General features: G+C 33.0%; 1 protein-coding gene across 1 annotated transcript in view; it reads left to right on the forward strand.

Annotated features, from left to right (window-relative positions):
* The first annotated feature begins 11,596 nt into the window (after positions 1–11,596).
* LOC125070133 (potassium voltage-gated channel protein Shaw-like) overlaps positions 11,597–22,218 on the forward strand; it is a 252,867-nt gene continuing 242,245 nt past the window's right edge. Inside the window, exon 1 of the mRNA XM_047679833.1 lies at positions 11,597–11,753. Coding sequence (XP_047535789.1) covers positions 11,710–11,753 — 44 coding nt within the window. The 5' untranslated portion in view covers positions 11,597–11,709. The remainder of the gene's footprint in view (positions 11,754–22,218) is intronic.

Genomic DNA, 22,218 nt, shown 5'->3' on the forward strand with positions numbered 1-22,218 from the left:
GTAAGAATAATTAATATTTTAATATCAATTATAATATATAAAAAATCGATACGTGCACAAATTCTCACAAGATGAAAACAACATGGCAAAACAATAAGCGTTTAATTAAGAAAATCTAGAGATAAGATTTTTAGAATATATTTTTTTCTATAGCTGTGTAAGGTATTATTTGGAAAGGATCTCTTGTTCCAAATAGTTTGGGAATCACAGATCTAAAGTATACTTTTACTTCCCGGAAAAAAAAAATGTTTTGAGACTGAATCATTCAATTTTAAAAAGGTTACAGTACGATATAAATATTATGTACCGTAAACTAATGAAAAGGCGATCTCTTCCAGGTTTATTATTTTAAAGCAAATTAGAAAACAAATAAAATGACCGATTTACTGATTTGCTGTTCTGTAATATTTATATTTAAAAAAATAGTGCCGTTGAATTTCTTTCGCCGGTCCTTCTTGAGTCTTTTCTAGAGCTCCTATTTCTCTGGGCGGTGGTGACCACTTACTATCAGGTGGTCGGTTATTTACGAAACAGTTGTATATTTTTCTTATATTTATTAATAAGTGTAATGATTCTATATTGAATAAAGACATTTTCGATCTTGACTTTGATATTATCAGCTGTTTTTAATGTCGAATAAAAAAAAAATATGATAAATGCTATGTTGCAGTCTTATATACTACTTCTTATTATTTATATTATGTACTAAATCAGTATATATTATACTATATATATCAAATGTGTTTTTTCGAAAATTTAAAGATGTCACAGTGAAGATAAATCTTTAACAAAAATACATAGTGTCGGTCCACCATAAGCGATACGAGAGATGTTATTATTTCGTAATTCTTATCTTTGCAACTGATATTGATAACAGAGCGGATTCATCAGGGCCTTATCAATTGTATTATCTACAAATCGGATGCAATTCTATAATCAATAAAATAAAATCGCCATACATTCGAGATGAGATGGCCTAGTGGATAACATTCAGACATCACTGAATTTTCATGTTATTGTGTCTAGCCGAGATGGCCAAGTGGTTAGAACGCGTGCATCTTAACTGATGATTTCGGATTCAAACCCAAGCAAGCACCACTGAATTTTCATGTGCGTAATTTGTGTTTATAATTCATCTCGTGCTCGGCGGTGAAGGAAAACATCGTGAGAAAACCTGCATGTGTCTAATTTCAACGAAATTCTGCCACATATGTATTACACCAACCCGCATTGGAGCAGAATATGCTCCAAAATCTCTTCAGAGGAAGAGGAGGCCTTAGCCCAACAGTGGGAAATTTACAGGCTGCTTATGTGTCTAAAATTGGTGCTCGGCGGTTTATTTATAAAATACGGAACAGATGATGTATAGCCTACTTGATGGTGCGACCGCCCGTAGCTATTGGTTATATAAAAAATATGAAATATTCTTAACAACGCCAATTCATCGCCAATCATGGGAACAAAGATGTTACGTCCCTTGTGCCTGTAGTAACACTGTCTTATTGGCGATGGAAAACATCGTCAAGAAAACTGCCTTATCGGATGAAATTCTGAAACACGTGTTTCACAAGCCCACATCGGTGAAGCGTGAGTAAAATCGACAAAGTATTTGCCCAGCTGTGGGATATGAATAGTACAATACTTTACTTTTAATCAATATTATATTTAATCTTCTAATAAAAAAATATATTTATATACATAAGTATTATTAACATTATTTAGTCCTTATAAAGTCCTTGAATATGCACAAATATGAATTGAAAATAGTTAATAATAAATAATAATAATAATAATCTTCTAATATTTCTGCAACTCAACGCATAGTTGTGTTCGCAAAGAGGTCACTTATTAAGTTCTATTTCAAAATGGCGTCAAGAATGAACAATGGATGAAAAGTAATAGAAAAATGTTAATTAATCCTCGTAAAGTGTCGCGGGGCGATGAAAAGAACAAAAGAGTTTGCACCGACATCAGATCCAACTAGAATATTAGTAGTATTAGTAACTTTACTTACTAGGCAAATAAAATTATTTAAAGCTTACTAGTAAAATAGAAGATCTATTGTCATATTAAATACTCGTGATTTTGATGATATAATTTTTGTATTATTTATTTATATCGTTTGGTGTATGATTACCTGGTACCTGCAGGTGTAAATTACACGTAACGGGACCAAATATGCTATGTAAATTGTGCGTGAAATAAAACTGGCCCATTCGTCCTGTGCAGTAAATTAATTCAAAATATTCATGTTTGTTTGTAGATGGATACTAGGATCTAAATTTAAGTACCAGTTTTTCTTGACAGTGGTAGGGTTAAGTTGTCACTAATGACTGAAATTGGCAGCGTATGCAATATTTAGTATTCAATACATCGCCAATGCACCATCAAAGTTGCTATGCTGTTATGTCCCTTATGCCTCTAGTAACACAACAATTACCCTTAAAGCTTGAATACAAAGATTCTAAGTGTTGCTGTTTGACGATAGAATATCTAATAAGCGGTACCTACCCATACGGGTTTGCATAAAGCCCTACAACCATGTAAAAACTTGCTTAGACAATCATATAAAAAAAAAAACGAAATGTCTTTTTATAATCTTTTCCACTTGTCTTTGACAAATTTCTTGATTTTTTTCGTGTTGATCAAGTTTGTTTTAAGTTGTAAGTAAGGTTTGCAATGGACAATAATTAATTGGCACCGAATGCCAACATCTTGAAATATACTGACACATACTGAAATCCTATATTTATTTACCAGAAACGTGTTATAATTATATTGAATCAATGTATTAAGCTGTCAATATCAGTTATTTCGTGAATAAACCACAGACGCGTACCAACATCGATTCTTGAGTGTAATTAATAATCTAATAATATCAAGAATTCCTAATACATTGTGACGTTAGAAGGCACCGTAGGATCAAGGCTCGACATGTGGTACATATTTTAGTTTATATTTTATCGTATAAATATAACTGTATATATAGTTTCCTTTTTCTATTTTAAGACAACTTCAAGTATTCCACTGTTTGTAAGTAAATATGAGTGTTTGGTACCAAATGATGGTCAGGGTAGAGAATGATTTAGGCAGTACCTTTTTTGTTGGGCAATAATATAGTTAGGATTAGAATTTATGAATAAGAATAATAAATTCTGATAATATAATATAATATTCTAATTATTAATAGTATAACTTCCTAAATCTATTAAAACACTTATAATAATATATTTTCATGTTCAGCCATAAGTCCAAATAAAGTACATTCAGTCCTTTGCCTGGAAATATTAAAACGAACTGTCAAATAAAAAAAAAGAAATTAAACTGATCGTTACGCTCGTTACGTTAACCATGTATGTGATTACGTTAAATATAACGTTATTATTGATAACACACTGGCACTTGATAATGTAACAGCGGGGTAAATAGTATGAGCCATAAAAAAGCAAATTAAGCAATTAAATGTTGATGGAAACTATAAAATAGCACTTGCCATTATGAATAATTAAAACGTGTTGAGTGATATTTCAACAAACATTTACCTAATCGTCTGCGTAGGTGCAGTAAAATTGCCGCCGATTTCAGAAACGTATTAGTTCACGTATGATAAAGATTTACTTCGATTTTCAAAATTATCCTTGTCATCGAGATGTCATATTTCATTGCCTCTAATTTTATATTGAATTCAAAATTTGAATTTAGAATTTCGCGTAAAATATTGCAGCCAATCCGATGAACTAGTGAACTTATAAGTTTTTTTTTTTTAAATTGAATGTCGTGGTCATCCGGCACCGGCCAAAGTCAAAGTCAAAGTCAAAAATCTTTATTCAATATAGAAGTGTTTGCACTTGCTTATTGATTGTCAAAAATCTACCAACGGTTCGGAATTTAGCACCTCGGACCTGAGAAGAACAAGCAAACAAGAAATTCAAACACGAAATCGATTCTATATTGGTAAATAATATTGGTTCATTAGTTTAATGGTGCTTAATTAAAGCACTACCTTAATATGTAGATGATTTTATGTGAGATGTTATTTTATAGGTATGTTATCAAATTTTCGGAAGCACTTGCTATTATTTCTTATTTGTATATTCTACGTTTAATTCAATTGCCATAATTTGTTTACGTTTTTTATGATGTATGTAGGCGGACGAAAAAATGGGCCTCCTGATTGTAAGTAGTCACCGCCATCCATAACCACCGTCTGCTGTAAGAAATATTAACCACTTCTAATATCGCCAATGTGCCACCAACCTTGGGAACTGCGATATTATGTCCCTTGTGCCTAATAGTAGTAGTAGTAGTTCCATTGGCTCGTTCACCCTTCAAACCAGAAAACAATAATACTGAGCCCTGTCGTTTGTTGGTAGGATATCTGCTGAGTGGCACTTATCCAGATGGGTTGGCCCAAAGCCCTACCACCAAGTAAAACGCTGTTAATAACATCCTCTGCAGTCTTCATAACAGGTGTGAGGAATATAGCAAGTGCAGATTACACGGATTCGGTTGCGCATTTTCGGTGTAAAAAATATTTATGGTTCTTACTGTGCAATTTACGATCTATGTTCTACTTTGCAAGCTTCTACGGTGTTTGTTTTTACGTTACATTAACAGCCTGTAAATTTCCCACTGCTGGGCTAATGCCTCCTCTCCTCTCCTCTCTTTGAGGAGAAGGTTTGGAGCATATTCCACCACGCTGCTCCAATGCGGGTTGTGGAATAAACATGTGACAGAATTTCGTTGATATTAGACACATGCATGGTTGTTGACGATGTTTTCCTTCACCGCCGAGCACGAGATGAATTATAGACACAAATTAAGCACATGAAAATTCAGTGGGGCTTGCCTGGCTTTGAACCCGAAATCATCCGTTAAAATGCACGCGTTCTAACCACGGGGCCATCTCGGCTCAACGGTGTTTCTAACGACAGAAAATATAAATTATATCATAAAATGTAGTTATATAAATAGTTTATTTAAAAAAATAGTTTTCTTCGCTGTAATTAAAAGATTTACTTGTCTGCGTATTATCTGACGTTATGAGACTTTCTCGTGCTCAGAATAGTCCCCAAGGGTGTGATGCGACGCTCTATAAAGGTTGTCACACATTTAGTTTCGCAAATATATAGGCATAGAAAGTATTCGTATTGAATTCCACGAAATATTTGATGATGATTTATGGAAGCTGTCAATTTCGGATGATATGCCAACTATTTATATTTATCTGAGAGAATATGTAAATATTAGTAGTAATATTAGAAGTATGTAAATACTGAACAAAATAATCTAATTCCTAAAATGTAATGTGTTGTTTGAGCGAGTGAGCCAGTAATTACAGGTACAAGAGACATAACATCTCAGGTCCCAAAGTTAGTATCGCATTGGTATAAAGCGTCAAAGTCTGTGGGCGACGGTGACCACTTACAATCAGGTGGCCCTTTTGTCCGACCACCAAAATTCATCAAAGATACAAGATTTTTACTAGCGTAAATATTACAATATAGCTTTCATTTATAGCAAGCCTCTCGTGGATTTCGGGCTTATTCCATTGGGATAAATGACCAACTTCGTTTCAATGTCTGAATTTATTCCCTTTTCAAATTTAACTTTTCACGTAAAGACAAAAAAACTTATTCTCATTTTATAAAATGGTTATATATTTACATTCAAATTAACTAAATATTCCGTTCAAATTAAACTTAAACACTTGGGCTGTAGAGTAAAAGTGTAAGGAGAGACAGCGAGAGATATCGAGTGTTATTGCCTCCGCTGATGATAGGAGGGCTGGTTCATTTTACGCTCAGAGAATTGCAATTGCGAATTAACAACGCTGCTAGCATTCTTGCCACCTTTGAACTCAGACACGGCTTTAACAGAATTATTTTTAAACTTAATTTCTTTAATTTTGCTCAAAATGTTTTTGCACCAAGCAAAAGTAATAAATCATTTTTGTCAGAACTAGCTGACCACCCCGTTCGTACAGGTGAGATTCGTTAAAAGTTGCCCATTAAAAAAATCCTATAATCACTTCTTATTGGATCCTTACCTTATACTATCGTTTCGAATTACAAATAATTTTCTAAGTATATTAAATTCAGGTCATGTCGTCATATCTACAACCCACCATAATTCTCTATCAACACAACTGAATTCCTATTCATAGTATAATATATTGTACAATTGTCCGTATTAATGGGCATTTGGAATAATATATAGTGAGGAACTGCGTTATATATCTATTGTATAAAATTGGATTGAGTATATGTAAATAAAATAGCTTAATGGACAATCGTTGTTATACAACGTATCAATTTATTTAAAAACATTTTCACACAAATGTTTTGTTGGTTTCATCGGCCTCTTTCGTTTAATGGCTCGCTTAAAATGCTTCGGATCTCGAGGTTGTGTCAATAAAACGCTATTGCTCATCAATAGTATCACAGAGTTTGGGAGTTGCCAATATTTTCACTCTCTTGTCTCGGAAAACATGTAAAGCTATTAGTCCTTTTGTTGTTATCTCACTTCGCTCGTGTCAGATAAGGCGTCCCATCGGATTTTATTTATTTGCGTAAGGGAATACATAGTGCACTTTACACTTTTGTGAACACACTCCATTCCTACTTCTCATTATATTATATACTCTATACGATTAGATTTCTCAGTACATTTTGGTGCAGACAATGTTATCATCGTTCGTTTCTTTCTGGACCATGCCCTCGCATAAGGTGGTGTCATCCTTTAACCGATAAGACTTTTTCACAATGTTTTCCTACCCCGCCAAGAACGAGAAGAATACATGAGAACTCAGTCCGGCTTTGAATCCGCAAATTCATTCTATTAAGAGTCACTTTCTGTTAAGAGCTGAGATGGCCCAATGGTTAGAATGCGTGCATCTTAACCGGTGATTGCAGGTTCAAACCCAGGCAAGCACCACTGAGTTTTCATGTGTTTATAATTAATCTCGTGCTCGGCGGTGGAGGAAAACATCGTGAGGAAACGTGCATGTGTCTAATTTCAACGAAATTCTGCCACATATTAATTCCACCAACTTACATTGGAGCAGCGTGGTGGAATATGCTCCATACCTTCTCCTCAAAGGGAGAGGAGGCCTTAACCCAGCAGTGGGAAATTTACAGGCTGTTAATGTAATTAATGTAATGTAAGAGTCACTTTCTAGTAATTAGGCCATCTCGAATCGTCTTCTGAATAATATATGAACGAAATTACTAAAGTAAAATCTTTACTAATTTCCAGAAAGTATCATTTTGGCGCTTTGGCTTGTTTTCCTTTCCGCTAATGATTCCCAATTTTGCGATTGGGAGGGATTTTGCTTAAGTGGTTTTTAGCTAGAGCTATGTCGAGAACACTGTCAAAATTAATTCAACGAATTAATTATGATATTGAAACAAACAAATTACTTTCATGCTCTTAATAATATTTAAGTTTACAGAAACATAATCTTTAAAAACAAATGAAATAGTAACTATAAACATTTCTCAAGAAATAAAATTGTCAAAAACTTTTATTTTTTAAAACTTTTATTTGTACGTAATTTGGAACAGTTGTTCCAGAAATATTATTGAATATTTAAAGCGACACAAAAGACAAAACAAATGCCCATAAATTGGATTAGTACTAGTGGATGTTTCTTGGTGCGTTTTTTAGACTTCAAATCTTAGAATATATTTGTATTTTAACTTTGAATTGTTTAAGCGTTACAAATAAAAGTTGGCACTCAAATACGACCTTGATATATCATTGCGCACATTGCGTCCAAACGTCTTTCAAAGTTTCTTGTTTGTAAGGATTCCAGGTGTTAGGTACCCTTTATCCTATTTCAAGGGTACAGCTGTTGAAAATGTTTGATATCATAATTTCAGAAGTGAAAACGTTACAAACTTATTTTGTTATTTATAGTAAGATTGGACCCTAAAATGTACGTAATTGAGATCGACAATATTTTACTGTATCTTTACATAGTAAAACAAAATATCTTCTCTGATCTCTGATCTTTTAACGTAAGCAACGGATTTTAATGCGGACATCGATAAATATAAAATGATTCAAGAGACTTTCCGTTTGACTTTACTAGCCGGATGAAAATATTTTTTCTTTTTATGTTCGTTATTCGAACTAAGAGTTGTAGACATATCCTTTTTGGAACTGTGTGAATCCGGGGTAGCTATCATATAGCATTCGAGAAAAGTTGAATTACAATAATACGTTTTTTTTTTTTTTTTTAATTTTATAATGACTTAAGTCAATGTCGCATATTACATTCTAAGATTTTATCATCAGGCTTAAATTCAACAATTAGTCTCGTTTTTTCTTAATATGTATACATAGATTCTTTCAAACGAAAGTTCAAGACTTACTGGTTGACATATATCGCTACTCCGTCAATGAAATCCTGGATGACCACCTTAGTATGAACTTGAATGTAGTTTTTTTATGATGTTTGTTTTATAATAGTCTAATTTATAATTGGAATAATATATTACTAGTTATTAAACTATTGGAGTTATCTGATCTTTTTTTTGATATTTAGATTTCAATTATACGTAAGGCAGGATATTAGCGATCTGAAAGTCCATTATAATGTGTGTCCACTTCTATCAACAATTAATATGTTTGACTTTGTCTTTGAAAACACTTAATTCTATTTTCAAAAAGCAATTTGCACGTAATATATCGTCAGCTTTTATTTTAATATACACTTCTTGTGAACAGTAACGCGTGTATATCCTCCCCCGGTCCCGAAAGTCAGCGAAAATGAAAATTTTTCGCTGATTCAATCATTTAACTTTTCCGTAGTGTTTGTTGGTGTTACGCAATGGTTTTATACAACTAATATCTGTCCCAACTTTGCACGAAAAATTATAATAACTTATAATAAACAAATAATATATAAGCCAATTAAAAGGTACCTAGTACATAAAAAAACAAATATGGCCGTCCCGGGAAATGAAAAAGAAAATGGTGTATTTGTCATTGATATAATCTACCGTAAAAAAGCAATACTTAGCGTTGCTGAGTTTCGGTTTGAAGGGTGAGTGATTATAACGTCAAGTCTCCGACTCCGCAAAGTCAATAAATACTCCTTGGGGCAAGGTATCCGTTTCTATAATAAAGTTCCGCAGACATTTTTAACTTTGCCGTTTCATAAATTCAAATAATTTGTAAAAAATACATCACAAAGAAGGCATTTTATTAAATACAAGATTATACAGATGATAAAAAAGCGTAGATTTAGTACTTGTTGACTTCCAGGCAGGATATATTACACACAAATATAATTGTATTCATCTAACGTGACTGTATTTTTAAGTGTTGAAAAAGAGAAATACCGAGTTTCTTGTCGGTTCTTCTCGGTAGAATCTACATTCCGAACCGGTGGTAGCTGCACTTAATATAGTTTGTTAAATGACGATTCTAAAGTGCTTGTAAGCCTACTTGAATAAAGTATATTTTGATTAATTGGTTGAGTGTAACTAAAGGCGCAAGGGTCACAACATCTTTGTTCACAAGGTTGGTGGCGCGCATTGGCGAAGTAAGGAATGGTTAATATTTATTTTGGCACCAATGTCAATTTTTGGTTGTGACCATTTAACTGATGACTCATATTTTAATCTCCTGATTAATTTAATATAAAAAATAGAGGTATAGACTGTTACTAAAGTATAGGTAGGTTATTTTCTAAGCACGATATTTATAAGGCACTGTTTTTTTTATTATATCGGTAGGCGGACGAGCAAATGGGCCACCTGATGGTAAGTCGTAAGTAGTCGTCGTAAGTAAGTAGCTCTGTCTGTTACCTCTTCACGCTTAAACCACTGAACGGATTTAGATGAAATTTAGGTTGGAGATAGTTTTCATCCCCGGAAATGATATAGGCTACTTTTTGGTTGGTGTATATATAGGGACAGTTTTATAATTTTCATGCGAGTAAAGCCGCAGGTTCAGCTAGTTATAGATATGTATTTTGTATTCGCTATTCGGTTCTAAAATAAGCCTGTGATAGATTGACGGACAGGCAGCGTGGGCTTAGTTATTTAGCTCTATACATTGGATACGGAACGGAAAATGAAATTTACGATAAAGGTCGTCAATTCGAGAAGGGTCGGTTAAAGGAAATTTATTATTGTAAACGTACACGGATAACTGAAGTATGCAGGTACACCCGTTCAAATATTACTGTTTTTTTTATGGTATCCTTTTTTTGTCGCGCGTGCAGGATTGCAAGAAAACTGCATGATGTAGTTGCTCGCTAAATTGCCAATTAAGTGTCAATTTGAACGAAAAAGGCTATTTTAAGACGTTGTTTAAGTAAGACTGCTGACGTGCGTACACAAGTGTTTTTAGTTTCGTTGTGTGTATGTTTTGAGATAAATTGTGGTATCGTAGTAAAGTTCACATCCATCCATCGCGAACAGAAGAGGACGACTTTATCTCGATGTGAGATATTATTTAACAAAAATACAATATTGTAACATCCCGTTATTTCAATAGTCAAAGATTTAAAAAAAAAATCGGAATTTTCGGAATTTATATTTTTCATCTCAATTTTGAAAATCGTGTCCTCAACCGCTTGAGATCCGCAACACGGTGTTTGGTAGTTTTCCTCGAGACTTCGAATGGGTTCTTCCCGATTGGCCTGCTGGTCAAGCCAGGTACGGGCCTCGAGGTCCTCTTCATTGCCCTTGCGTTTCCTCAACGGTAGCTCCAGCTACCGTGTCAATAAGTTTTGACCTTTGTGAATCTAAAATGCAACACATACCTACAATACATAAGTCTACGGTCAAGTAAAGGAGAACTCTCCTCTCTTGGGTTCAATCCCCGAGTCAAGCGACTAAAAAGTATTGGGTATTTCAACACAAATTATCAGTTTAGATGGGGGCAGTTTTTACATTTTCATGCTTCAGAAAAAAGTTAAAAAGTTAAAAGGTTAAATAGTCTCTGGATTCTGATCCGGCTCGACGTGCGCACGTTTGCGTACTTGTGTACTATAAGATATTTAGCACAAGCTAGTTTCGCTCGAGATGATTGACCGAAATCGGCCAAAATTGAAGGCAATTAAACTTGTCATAATCATAATATGAATGAATTAATTATTCAGTTGATTATTCTAAAAGGATCACTAACAAAACTTGATAGCACTTTTTTCAGTTTATGTAATATTTTTTGTGAAAAAAGTGCCTTATAAATTTATTAGAACAATTTTTTTTTTTGCGGTTGTTACCTTCCTACTTCTTCGTGCATGGCAAAATAGAAAGGATCGTCTAGTCTATCTAATTTTTTTTTTTATTTTATAAGAAACAATAAAATGATTCGCAAAGCTCTTACGAGAGCTTTATAGCTCATAACCTACAATTTATTTATAACATTGAAAGCTTTCTTAAAGATTTCATACAAACTTGCAGCAGCAAAGAAAAATATTAGACGAGTATTGTACCTGAAAGACATTAGACTGCACTGCGTTCGGTCCACAGGTGGGGGTGGCCGGGTGGCGTTTCATCTCTACAGTTACAGCATCAGTATGCTAGCGAACGTCGCCGCGTTCGGACGCGTCTCCTGTCAGTGATGATTTCGGGAAAACGCGTAAACATTACATTGAGTGTCGTGTATTGTGATTATAGTGTTTCAAGACTGTGTTAGTATTGTGTTGTGATTTTTCAAATGTCAATGTACGGTTGATTGTGAGCAGGGATGGATGGCGAGAACCGTATTATTTTGAACGTTGGCGGTATTAGGTATGGTTACTTGTTTTTGTATCGAAAGTATTTTTATGAATATTCAAACAAACGGATTTATAATATTTTGATATGGAGTATTTGAAAATATAATTATTAAGACAAATTAATTCAAAAGGCTAGAACTAAATAACATATGTTAAAATTTCGCGATCGATTTTCTGTTTATTTTGAACGAGTATGATTTTTCAAGTAACATTATTAACTTGTTGCTTTTATGATGTATTATGATGTATATTAAATAGAAAATACTATTTATATAATCTATAGACGCTTTTAAATTAAAAATCAGTTATTGTATTATATGTTTACAATTAATGACGACTCTACAAAACTCGTTTTCATTTATTTATTTATTCGATAATTAAAAATAAAATAATTCAACTTGTTTCTAAAATCTACATCAATAAAGATATTATTAGTCAAATAAAAAATCACGCTGGACAATAACACAGTACCGATTATTTCAGGAAAAAGTACTTTTTTATGTAATATGTTGGCAAAGCAATGGCCTGTAGTTACACTGGCTCACTCACCCTTCAAACCGGAACACAACAACGCTACTATTGCTGTTTGGCGGTAGAATATCTGGTGAGCCTTACCACCGAGTAGACGATAAAAATGTATATACTCTTTACTTATGTTATAAATTTATAAACGAGCCAATGTCTGATTTAAACTCATAAGTTCTGATACAAAATAATATCTACTTATCAGATATTTTTTAATAACCTGTTGTAGTTTATATAACGGAAATTCAAGTACTTTGTAGAGACTTTATTTATATTGATGTTATGAGGTTGATATGTTGATATCGATATAACGTAGCATAGTGGTTAGAACAAGATTTTTTTTTATCGGAGGTTCGAATTGGTGCAAACACCCTTGAATTTTCATTTCTTATTTTCATCAGTTCATCTCTGGCTTGGTTCTTGTTTGTGTAATATATAGTTTGGAAATCTCTTTGATAATTTATTATATGTGTATCTACTAAGTGAAGGTGAAATTAGCTTCTCTCTTTAAAATAAGTGAGTTAGAATTAGCCCAGCAGTACATTGATTGATAAAACGTTACAATTTATATTTATTTAAACATTTTTGCACGATGTGTAAAGAGCGTTAAGAAGGTCTAAAGATGGTCTCGTCATTTATAGCGATGTTTGTATGCAAAAATTTAGTGAAAGCTGTTTGTTAAGAGAACGAGTACAGTATAAAATATTATTAGACAAAATCATTTATTAAAATATAATAATAATTAATATACATATACCTTACAATATACATCCCATAATACGACTATATACATATAAGTAATTATAAACTACACAATGTTCCAGTTTAATTGCTCAGTTTAGTTATAAGTCTACATATCCCGTGGTCCAGAGTTCAAATCCCGGGGTGAAACATTAAAAAGATAATGGGATTATGAGATTGAGAGGATAGAGATTACGCTTATGTTTGTTTATTTGGTTAGTCAGTTAAATATGGCCTCCGTAGACGATAATGTTCAGAAGGATATGGTCATCAAATTATACATACTACTAGAACCTGCGGCTTTACCCGCGCGAAGTTTATAAAACAAAGACTTCTAACCCCGTTTCACCCCCTTAGGCGTGGAGATTCGTAGAATCCGTTCTTAGCGGATGTCGACACCCTATAAGGAAGCTACTTGCCAAATTTCAAATTTGTTGGTGTTATAGTAACTGCGATTTCGTGATTAATCAATGCGTGGTATTTAGCTTTTATGTATCTATATACATCAGGTGTGATCGTGGTCAAAATCTATATTTTGACCACGGGGCTATTTTACAAAACTACGACCAATAAATTATATAAATAAAGTATGATCGCTGGTAAAAGTCGAATATAATGTATAAAATTGATAATATACATAATGTTAGTGATAAACATATTACACATGCTCCTTGAGGGCGTTTTCGTAATTTATGATATATAATTGTACTCACCCTAATCAACACTACAATTATTGACGTCACAGTAAGACTAAATATTATAAACTAACTGGTTTACCCGACTGACGTTGTCCTGTCTTGATTTTTATATATTTTTCTAACATTCTCCTCTATTTTTCATTGTCTGATCGTTGACATTCATCTCTCTCATAACCACACACACACACTCCATTTCTTCTTAGGTCTCTTCTCCTCCATCCCTCTACGTTTATAGTCATCACTCGCAGCGCCTTACGTCTCCATACCAACTCGAACGTTTCCTGTCGCCTTTTTTAATTATAAATATTGAATCGATGTTGTTATAATAAATAAAACAAATAATTTTACCAAATATATATTGTTTATTAATGTAATACTTTATGAAAAAGTTTAATAAGGTCGTAGAGATTTCTTAAATTTTCTAATGTTTCAAATTTCTTTATTTTTTCTTTCATATACGAACTTTCTTACGACAATAACAAACAAACACAGCACAAAAAGAATTAACGAAATTGGTCCAGTCGTTCATGCGCGATGCCATGACTTTGGGAAATCGGGATTTATTTTTATGTAATATATAGAAAAAAGATTTAATACAGTGATAATATCCTCTTTCTCTTGATAATTTGAAAAGGAAATTCAAATTAATAATGATAATCATGTTCTAAGGATTCTTACCTTCTTTCTGCTCCTACTCATACTTCCGGTTTCGTCTTTAATTCCTACTCCGTTCAAGCTGTTCGATTATGGAACAAAGTACCCGAACATGGTAGAAAATCTACCTCTAAATTTACTTATAATACGTCTACGTGAGCATTGTCTGAAAGCCCCTAGTTCCCATGACTTTGTTTATGCACTATTATTATTTACATGTTTTTACTATATATATCTAATACACATAGATCAATATTTATTTAGTAGATGTGTGTATGTATGTATTTTTTAGAGCCTTATATATAAGTATGCCTTCATGGTTTTCTGTTTGACCAAAAGGTTGACTGGCAGAGAATGTCTTCAGGCATTAAGTCCGCCTCTTGTCCCATTTACTTTGTGGTGGTCAGTAAAGTATTTGAATAAATAAATAAAAATTATCGATGTAAGTGTGATTCTGATTTCTAAACCGGTGGCAGAATTTTCACAATCAATAAACAAGTGTTATGCTTTTATCTTAAATATTAATTTTGGTTATATATTTACTTAATGCTTACAGATAGTTAAAATAATATACAGTGAGTGGGCTCTACATTTCCGGATCCAAATTAAAACCGCGAATACCGTCTAGTCCTGAATATTTTTGATTATTGAATTTATAATGTCATAATGTAAGATTACTAAGTTTGCTATCGTTGTATTGTAATGTCAATTGAAATTTCAAATTAGGAATTCGAAAGGAATGTAGAGATAGATTCAAATCTTTGATTGGCTAATTAAAATCCAAGCCACACTAGCGCTTTATTGAGTTATGCAAGCAATTCTATTTTTAATAAAAAATATAGGTATTTATTATTTCAAGCGCTTTTCAAAATAAAAATGTCAATGATAATATACTCCAATATAATTTTCGAACAGCACACATAAACTCTGTAACGTACTCGTTGATTAACAGTTATCATACCCGATAGCCAATATCGTTGCGTAGATTGAAAGGGGAAGTTAAATCATACATATGAGATACCTTGATTTTATTTGCACGTTTTACTTGTAACAAAACAATAAGAATATTTATTGACGTTATGTTTGGCAGGATAAGATCTCATTTTATTTTCCTTAAGTACTTTGTTTACTTTCCCACGAGTAATCCTAACAATTAAATATAATAGGCTGATTTTTTATTTGAGAATAGGTTTTATTTTTGGACATATATACTGAAGATAAAAGTGTGATACAGATTCTCAAACCGAGGTTTCCGTACCACCAGACAGACAAACAGATACTGATGTAAAACAACGTCAATTTGTTGTTTTCGGATTTTTCCTACACTTGTGCTATTGCTTCTTCCAAATTTTATGATTCTTGATCACCGGAAAATACCCTATAGGTTTCGATTTCCTTTGTGAATGTATGGAGCGATAAACGGCCATATCTTTTGATAGCGTTGACTAAGAGGTTCGATTGTCACAGCTCCAATTGACCGCAGACTTCAATGTTTTGTAGTGATATCAACTTTTACCTCTACGTGTTGCTGAGAAAAAATACTCTTGACAGACAGACAGACTGAAAATAATAAAACAGTAATAGCCTATTAATGTCTTGTACGATTTCGATCGTCTTCATCGATACCTTTAGAATTACTACACACACAAACATGAATAATGAATATTAAACATTTGAACCTAAAATTAGATTAAATTGGTTCATACTTATACAAAATTTTAAACAATTCGTGTTCATCCCATTCGAACTGTGACTGTGAATTATTTATTACAAAAAAAAAAATCAACCCATTCCGTTTCATTCGTTTCAAGACAGAACTGCAGAATTATGCTAATAGCCGGACTATAAAAACTGTTAATTTTATCACATAAAAAGTGGAACATGTGTGTTATTCCAAGGTCTCTCTCTTAGGAGTCATACAATGTTTTATTAAAATTCCTTCCATTTAAGTGGGAAGAGGGAATTACAGAATTATGCTAAATCGCACAGGAATTGTGTATTTTTACAGAGAAAAAAATATCCCGTGTGTTTTTAAAATATCTTCAAGCGAATATTCATCGTCTATTCAATTATGTATCTTAGCAGAGTTTACAGCCCTGTTGTTGCGTGAAGTAAGGCCAAAGAAACTCGCTTATATACACATTGTCCTATTTATAATATTAGTAAGGATTATGGAACTACATTTAATTCTCGACAGTGCAAAAACATGGAACAGTACTAAATACTAAATGCGAGTTTCTCAACTATTATTTTTACTAAAGCAAAAATAAAGTTACATTTAGTCTTTAAAATAAAACAAGAAAAAGGGTAAATAGTGAAATCTAAATATGACCGACAGTTTATCCCAGATGTTGTGCTGTGTACATATTCAATTGATGTGGCGATCGGTTGACCCGTAGGTCTAGAAGTTTTACATTACATTACTTTAACAGCCTGTAAATATCCCACTGCTGGGTTAAGGCCTCCTCTCCCTTCGAGGAGAAGGTATGAAGAATATTCCACTACGTTGCTCCAATGCGGGTTGCTGGAATATACATGTGGCAGAATTTCGTTGAAATCAGACACATGCAGGTTCTCTCACGATGTTTTCCTCGACCGCCGAGGATGAGATGAATTATAAACACAATCATGTCTAGAAGTTGATTTGCTGTAATGCCGTCGAGTAAATAATAAAGAGGGAGCTATAAAAGCTTCTCCATAACGTTATTGAAAAATACATATATATGCCAACTATGATCTTAAAGCACACATAGCAACATCCATTTATATATAATAGTGTTTGTATAATGATAAAAAAAAAATGGAGGCATCTGGAGGAGGCCTATACCCGAAAGGGGCCATGACATATTTAGCTTGTAGTATTTATTTAGCTTAATGTACTTTTTTTTAACTGTAACCTATGTCTTGGATTAAAAAAGGCTTTTTATTATTATTTATTATTATAATGATCAAATTCCACCAGATATTTATTAATAGGCGCGGACGACCATTTGCTCTACCACTAGCCATAGACATTGGCGCTATACGAAATAATAACCATTTCTTATAGTTATATCACCAATGCGCCACCGACCTTGGGAACTGAGATATTATGCCCCTTGTGCCTATAGTTACATTGGATTACTCACCGTTCAAACCAGAACACAAAAATAATAAGTATCACTGCTTGACGACAAAACTACTTACTTACTTGTTGGTAGGGCTTTATGCCCTCCTGGGTAGGTACCACCCACTCATCAGATATTCTACTAAACAGCAGTACTCAGTATTGTTGTGTTTCGGTTTATAGGGTGAGTGAGCCAGTGTAACTAGAGGCACAGGGGACATAACATCTTGGTTCCCAAGTTTGGTGGCTCGTTGGTGTTGTAAGGAATGGTTAATATTTCTTACAGCGCCATTGTCTATGGGCGGTGGTGACCACTTACCATTAGGTAGCCTATTTGCTCGTCCGTCTACCGATACCATAAAAAAACCACCCAGCCGGGCTTGCATTAAGAAATTATAATATTTATGATATAAATTCTCTATAATATAAATCTTTATCAAATAATGATACGAATATCGCTTGATATAATCAGAGTTTTAGTAAGATACTACGCAAAGTTTCGGGCGTAACTCTGTCAGATTTCTGTTGGTATGTTATCGCGTCACGTTCTAAGTTGAATAATATCTATGTTGACCACACGTACCCTACATTAGGGAGGCGAAGATACTTCCCAAAGGCTTTTAGTGTGAGTCTAGTACAGCACTGTGATTTTGTTTTTCTTTTTAAACTTTTATTAAATAATGTTAAGTATTATTTAACTTTATTCATGTATGTCGTTACCCATGACGATATGTGTGGAATATTGCAAATAAGTTTCTCACGGGCGATTATATAATTATGATTGACTATCGAAATAAGATGATATACATATATTCTCAGCAACAGTCTGTCAATGAGCATGTATATAGCAATAAGTAACTGTTAAAATTAACTTAGGATGCTTTTGACGACCTCCGTGGTCGAGTAGTGGTTTTCATGGGTACGCCACTCCGAGGTCCCGGGTTCGATTCCCGGCCGAGTCGATGTAGAAAAAGTTAATTAGTTTTCTATGTTGTCTTGGGTCTGGGTGTTTCTGGTACCGTCGTTACTTCTGATTTCCATAACACAAGTGCTTTAGCTACTAACATTGGGATCAGAGTAATGTATGTGATGTTGTCCAATATTTATTTATTTATTTATTATTTTCATGGTTTCGTGCCAAAGGGTAAAATAGGTCTATTACTATGACTCCGCAGTCCGTCCGTCCGTCTGTCCGCCTGTCTGTCACCCGGCTGTACTGTCTCATGAACCTTGATATAGTTAGACAGTTGAAATTTGTACAAATGATGTGTTTCTGTTCCCATACATTAGACATTATTTTTTTTTGCCGTTTTTATAGAATCTGGTACGGAACCCTTCGTGCGTGAGTCCTCGCACTTGGCCTTGATTGTTTTTTTTGTATCATTTCAGATATTACTTTTTTAAATAAATTCATATTTACTTTTAGTTTTAACAAGTTTTTAATATGATTAAATAAATTTTATTTTTGTTTTATTGAGTTTCTAAGCTGACGAAAGCTTGTGAACTGCTTGCAATTTAACGCATTATTTTACGAGATTATAATCCATCTAAATAAAATTCATTTAAATTATAAAAACTAACCTATCTTTGCTGAAAGATTTTAATTATTTTATTTATATCATTTTCCTATATATGATTCTTGGTCTTGTGTTATTTCTTGTTTAGCATTACTTGATAAAAATATTTTTTAATTTCCACATTTGGTCGCCATATCTATTATATAAATATTATAAAGTAGTAATTTGTTTGTTCGTATGTAGGGAGTAATATAGGGAACTAATAATCCAATATCCAATTCTAAAAAACTTTTCACTGGTAGAAAGTTAAATTATTCCTGAGTACTATTATGGGTATAATTCCTTTACTATTCGCAATTTATGAATTCAAAAATTTATAAATATGCGTCGTTAGTAGTCTATAATTATGATGTATATTTTAGTGATAGCTCATTGCGCAAACATATTCGTGGATCTTCAGAAATCTCGCTGGCGTTATACCAATCTTTGGAGGGAAGATTTGAAGATAGAACTATGACATATGGATTGTAAGGCTATGATTTTAGAAGAAGTTTTAAATAACTCATGACATCCTAATCCTAAGTATTATTATAAATGTGGTGTGTTTGTTTATTTGTTTGTCTGATACGCTTTTATACCTTAATACCTACTTGGTGGTAGGACTTTTTGCAAGCACATTTGGATAGCCATAGACATTGGCGCTATTTATATTCTACCACCCACTTATATTCTATCAGCAATAATACTTAGTACTGTTGTGTTCCGATTTGAAGGGAGAGTGAGTCAGTAAATAACATTAGTTCCCTTGGGGTTGGTTAAAATTTTATGTCTATGGGCAGTGTTGACTATTTACCATCAGGTAGTTTATTCACCTGTCCGCCTACCTATGTCATGAAAAATATACTATCAACTGTTTATCATGAAATTTAGAATACACGTTATAAGAGCAATAGAAAGAGACAAAGAATACCTTATTCCTGCCTCCCGCTTACTCAAACTCAGATGGAAACTAGTATTTTGTGAATAATTCGAAGTAACAATTTATTATTTCAAGCTAGTTGGTCCATAACTACAATATTATGTAATCATAATATGATAAAAATAAAAAAAAAGGTAGTGTCCGTGTTATTTTCAAATAACAATAATAATAAGCTATAAAACTATTGTTTATTGGTTAAATTTAACTAATCGTTATGTTTTTTAACCTAGATCAAAATATAGGTTAATTGTCCGGGGATTTAAAACTTTTCAGGCTATAGATAAAATATAACCCTCATGTTTAATATTCAAACAAATGATGTCACAGACATTTGTGTCCAGCTAATGCTACTTATAATGTTTCCTAGAAAAGCGATGCTATTTTTTACTCGGTGCTATATAACTTCGCATGACGTCACTGTAACTTAAAAAAAATATGGCGTCATTTTCTTTAGGCAGCTGTTTTGGGCATTGAAACTTCAAATATTGGTGTTATCTATATCATTTATAATGTAAAAAAGTAAAGGATAGTTGTATATCCCACGGCTGGGCTAAATCCTCCTTTTGAGGTAGAAGTTTGGAACATATTTAGCAACCGTTTAGATATGTGGCAATATATCTTTCTGCTGACGCCTACAGATTTCCAATAAATGGGTTTATAACACATATTTCAAATAAAAAATCAGTGGTTTGAACTCGCAATCTTCGATTAAAATTGATTTGTTATAATCAATAGGCCATCTCGGCTTACACAAAAACAATAGGATATAATCATAAGAAACCGGAGCCTTATAATGACGATCTCTTAATGCGAAAAGTAATTGAAATTCGAGTACCTCCTTACCTGATGTTTGATTCTGTAAAAAATCACTTCGTATCTCACTCGTGAAATGTTGACAACCGACTTACTATGATATGAAATTTCGCAATGTGATTCCTATATATTTTATAATTACAAAAGTTAATCAACAATCTAACATTCCATTTTCGAGTTCTGCGACGAGTTTTGAGTTTTTACTTACGGAATACCTCTAGTGTTGTTCATAGACTTTTTAACAAAGATAAACGCAGTCAATGAAGAAATTGAAGAGTTCAATGCAAACTGTTCATTATCAAGTTATTTAAATATGTATTTTAAAAATAAGGTTTTAAAATTAATTTATTAAACTACGCATTATGGGTCGTGCAACTTGTGTTAGTAACAAGCCTTGGAGAGGAGAATCATATCTTTTGAATTATATAAAGCGATTTTATCAACGTCAAAGTCTTTATCCAATATAGCGTTACACTTGCTTATTAAATGTCAAAAATCTACCAACGATACGAAACAAATTTCGGATCTCAGGTCCTTTACCTACACAAAGAAATGCCTCTAGACCTGCGAAGAACCGGTGAAATGAACTGAACAGAATTTTTTTTTTTATATATAGATAGTGAGTTTTCAAATAATGTTTATGAAATTATAATTTTATTTAAAATGGTCCGGAGGCAATTTTTTAGTTCCAAAGTGGTAATTACAACATAATAATAATATATTTTTTAATAATATTGGACAACATCACATACATTACTCTGATCTCAATGTAAGTAGCTAAAGCACTTGTGTTATGGAAAATCAGAAGTAACAAATACCCAGACTCAGGACAATATAGAAAACTAATGAACTTTTTCTACATCGACTCGGCCGGGGATCGAACCCAGGACTTCGGAGTGGCGTACCCATGAAAACCGGTGTACACACTACTCGACCACGGAGGTCGTAAAAAGTCATTCATTGTAATTACCAAAAACATTTTGTTTAGCCTACAAACTTTCATTAACGATTGTTTATATTTGATTATATTATAAATCGAAATAAATGTACATGTCCTGTGTTAAAATCAAGGAAAACTGCATGTCGTGTAGTCGGATGGATATTTTTCATATGAGTATGTGAGTTAACCGCATTAGAGCAGTGTGGTGGAACATATGCCAACCCAACTTCTCAAGAGGAAAGATATAATTTGATCAGGTATATTTACAAGCTTACTTTACTTTAAGTTTTGTTTACTAATTTTATGAAAATATTATTTATTATGTACGTATGTAATGTATTAAAACGCAAGTATAAAATATGTATTACATGTCCTTAATCAATGACCTGAGAGCGAAGCATTTGCATCTCATTGCTTGTGAAGATTATCGAGATGGAAAGATCATTAGCATTGGATTATGTTGTCGCTGAATATTCATATTATAAATACGAATAGCGAGACCTGT

The sequence above is a fragment of the Vanessa atalanta genome, chromosome 16 (assembly GCF_905147765.1).
Source record: "Vanessa atalanta chromosome 16, ilVanAtal1.2, whole genome shotgun sequence".
NCBI classification, from domain to species: domain Eukaryota; kingdom Metazoa; phylum Arthropoda; class Insecta; order Lepidoptera; family Nymphalidae; genus Vanessa; species Vanessa atalanta.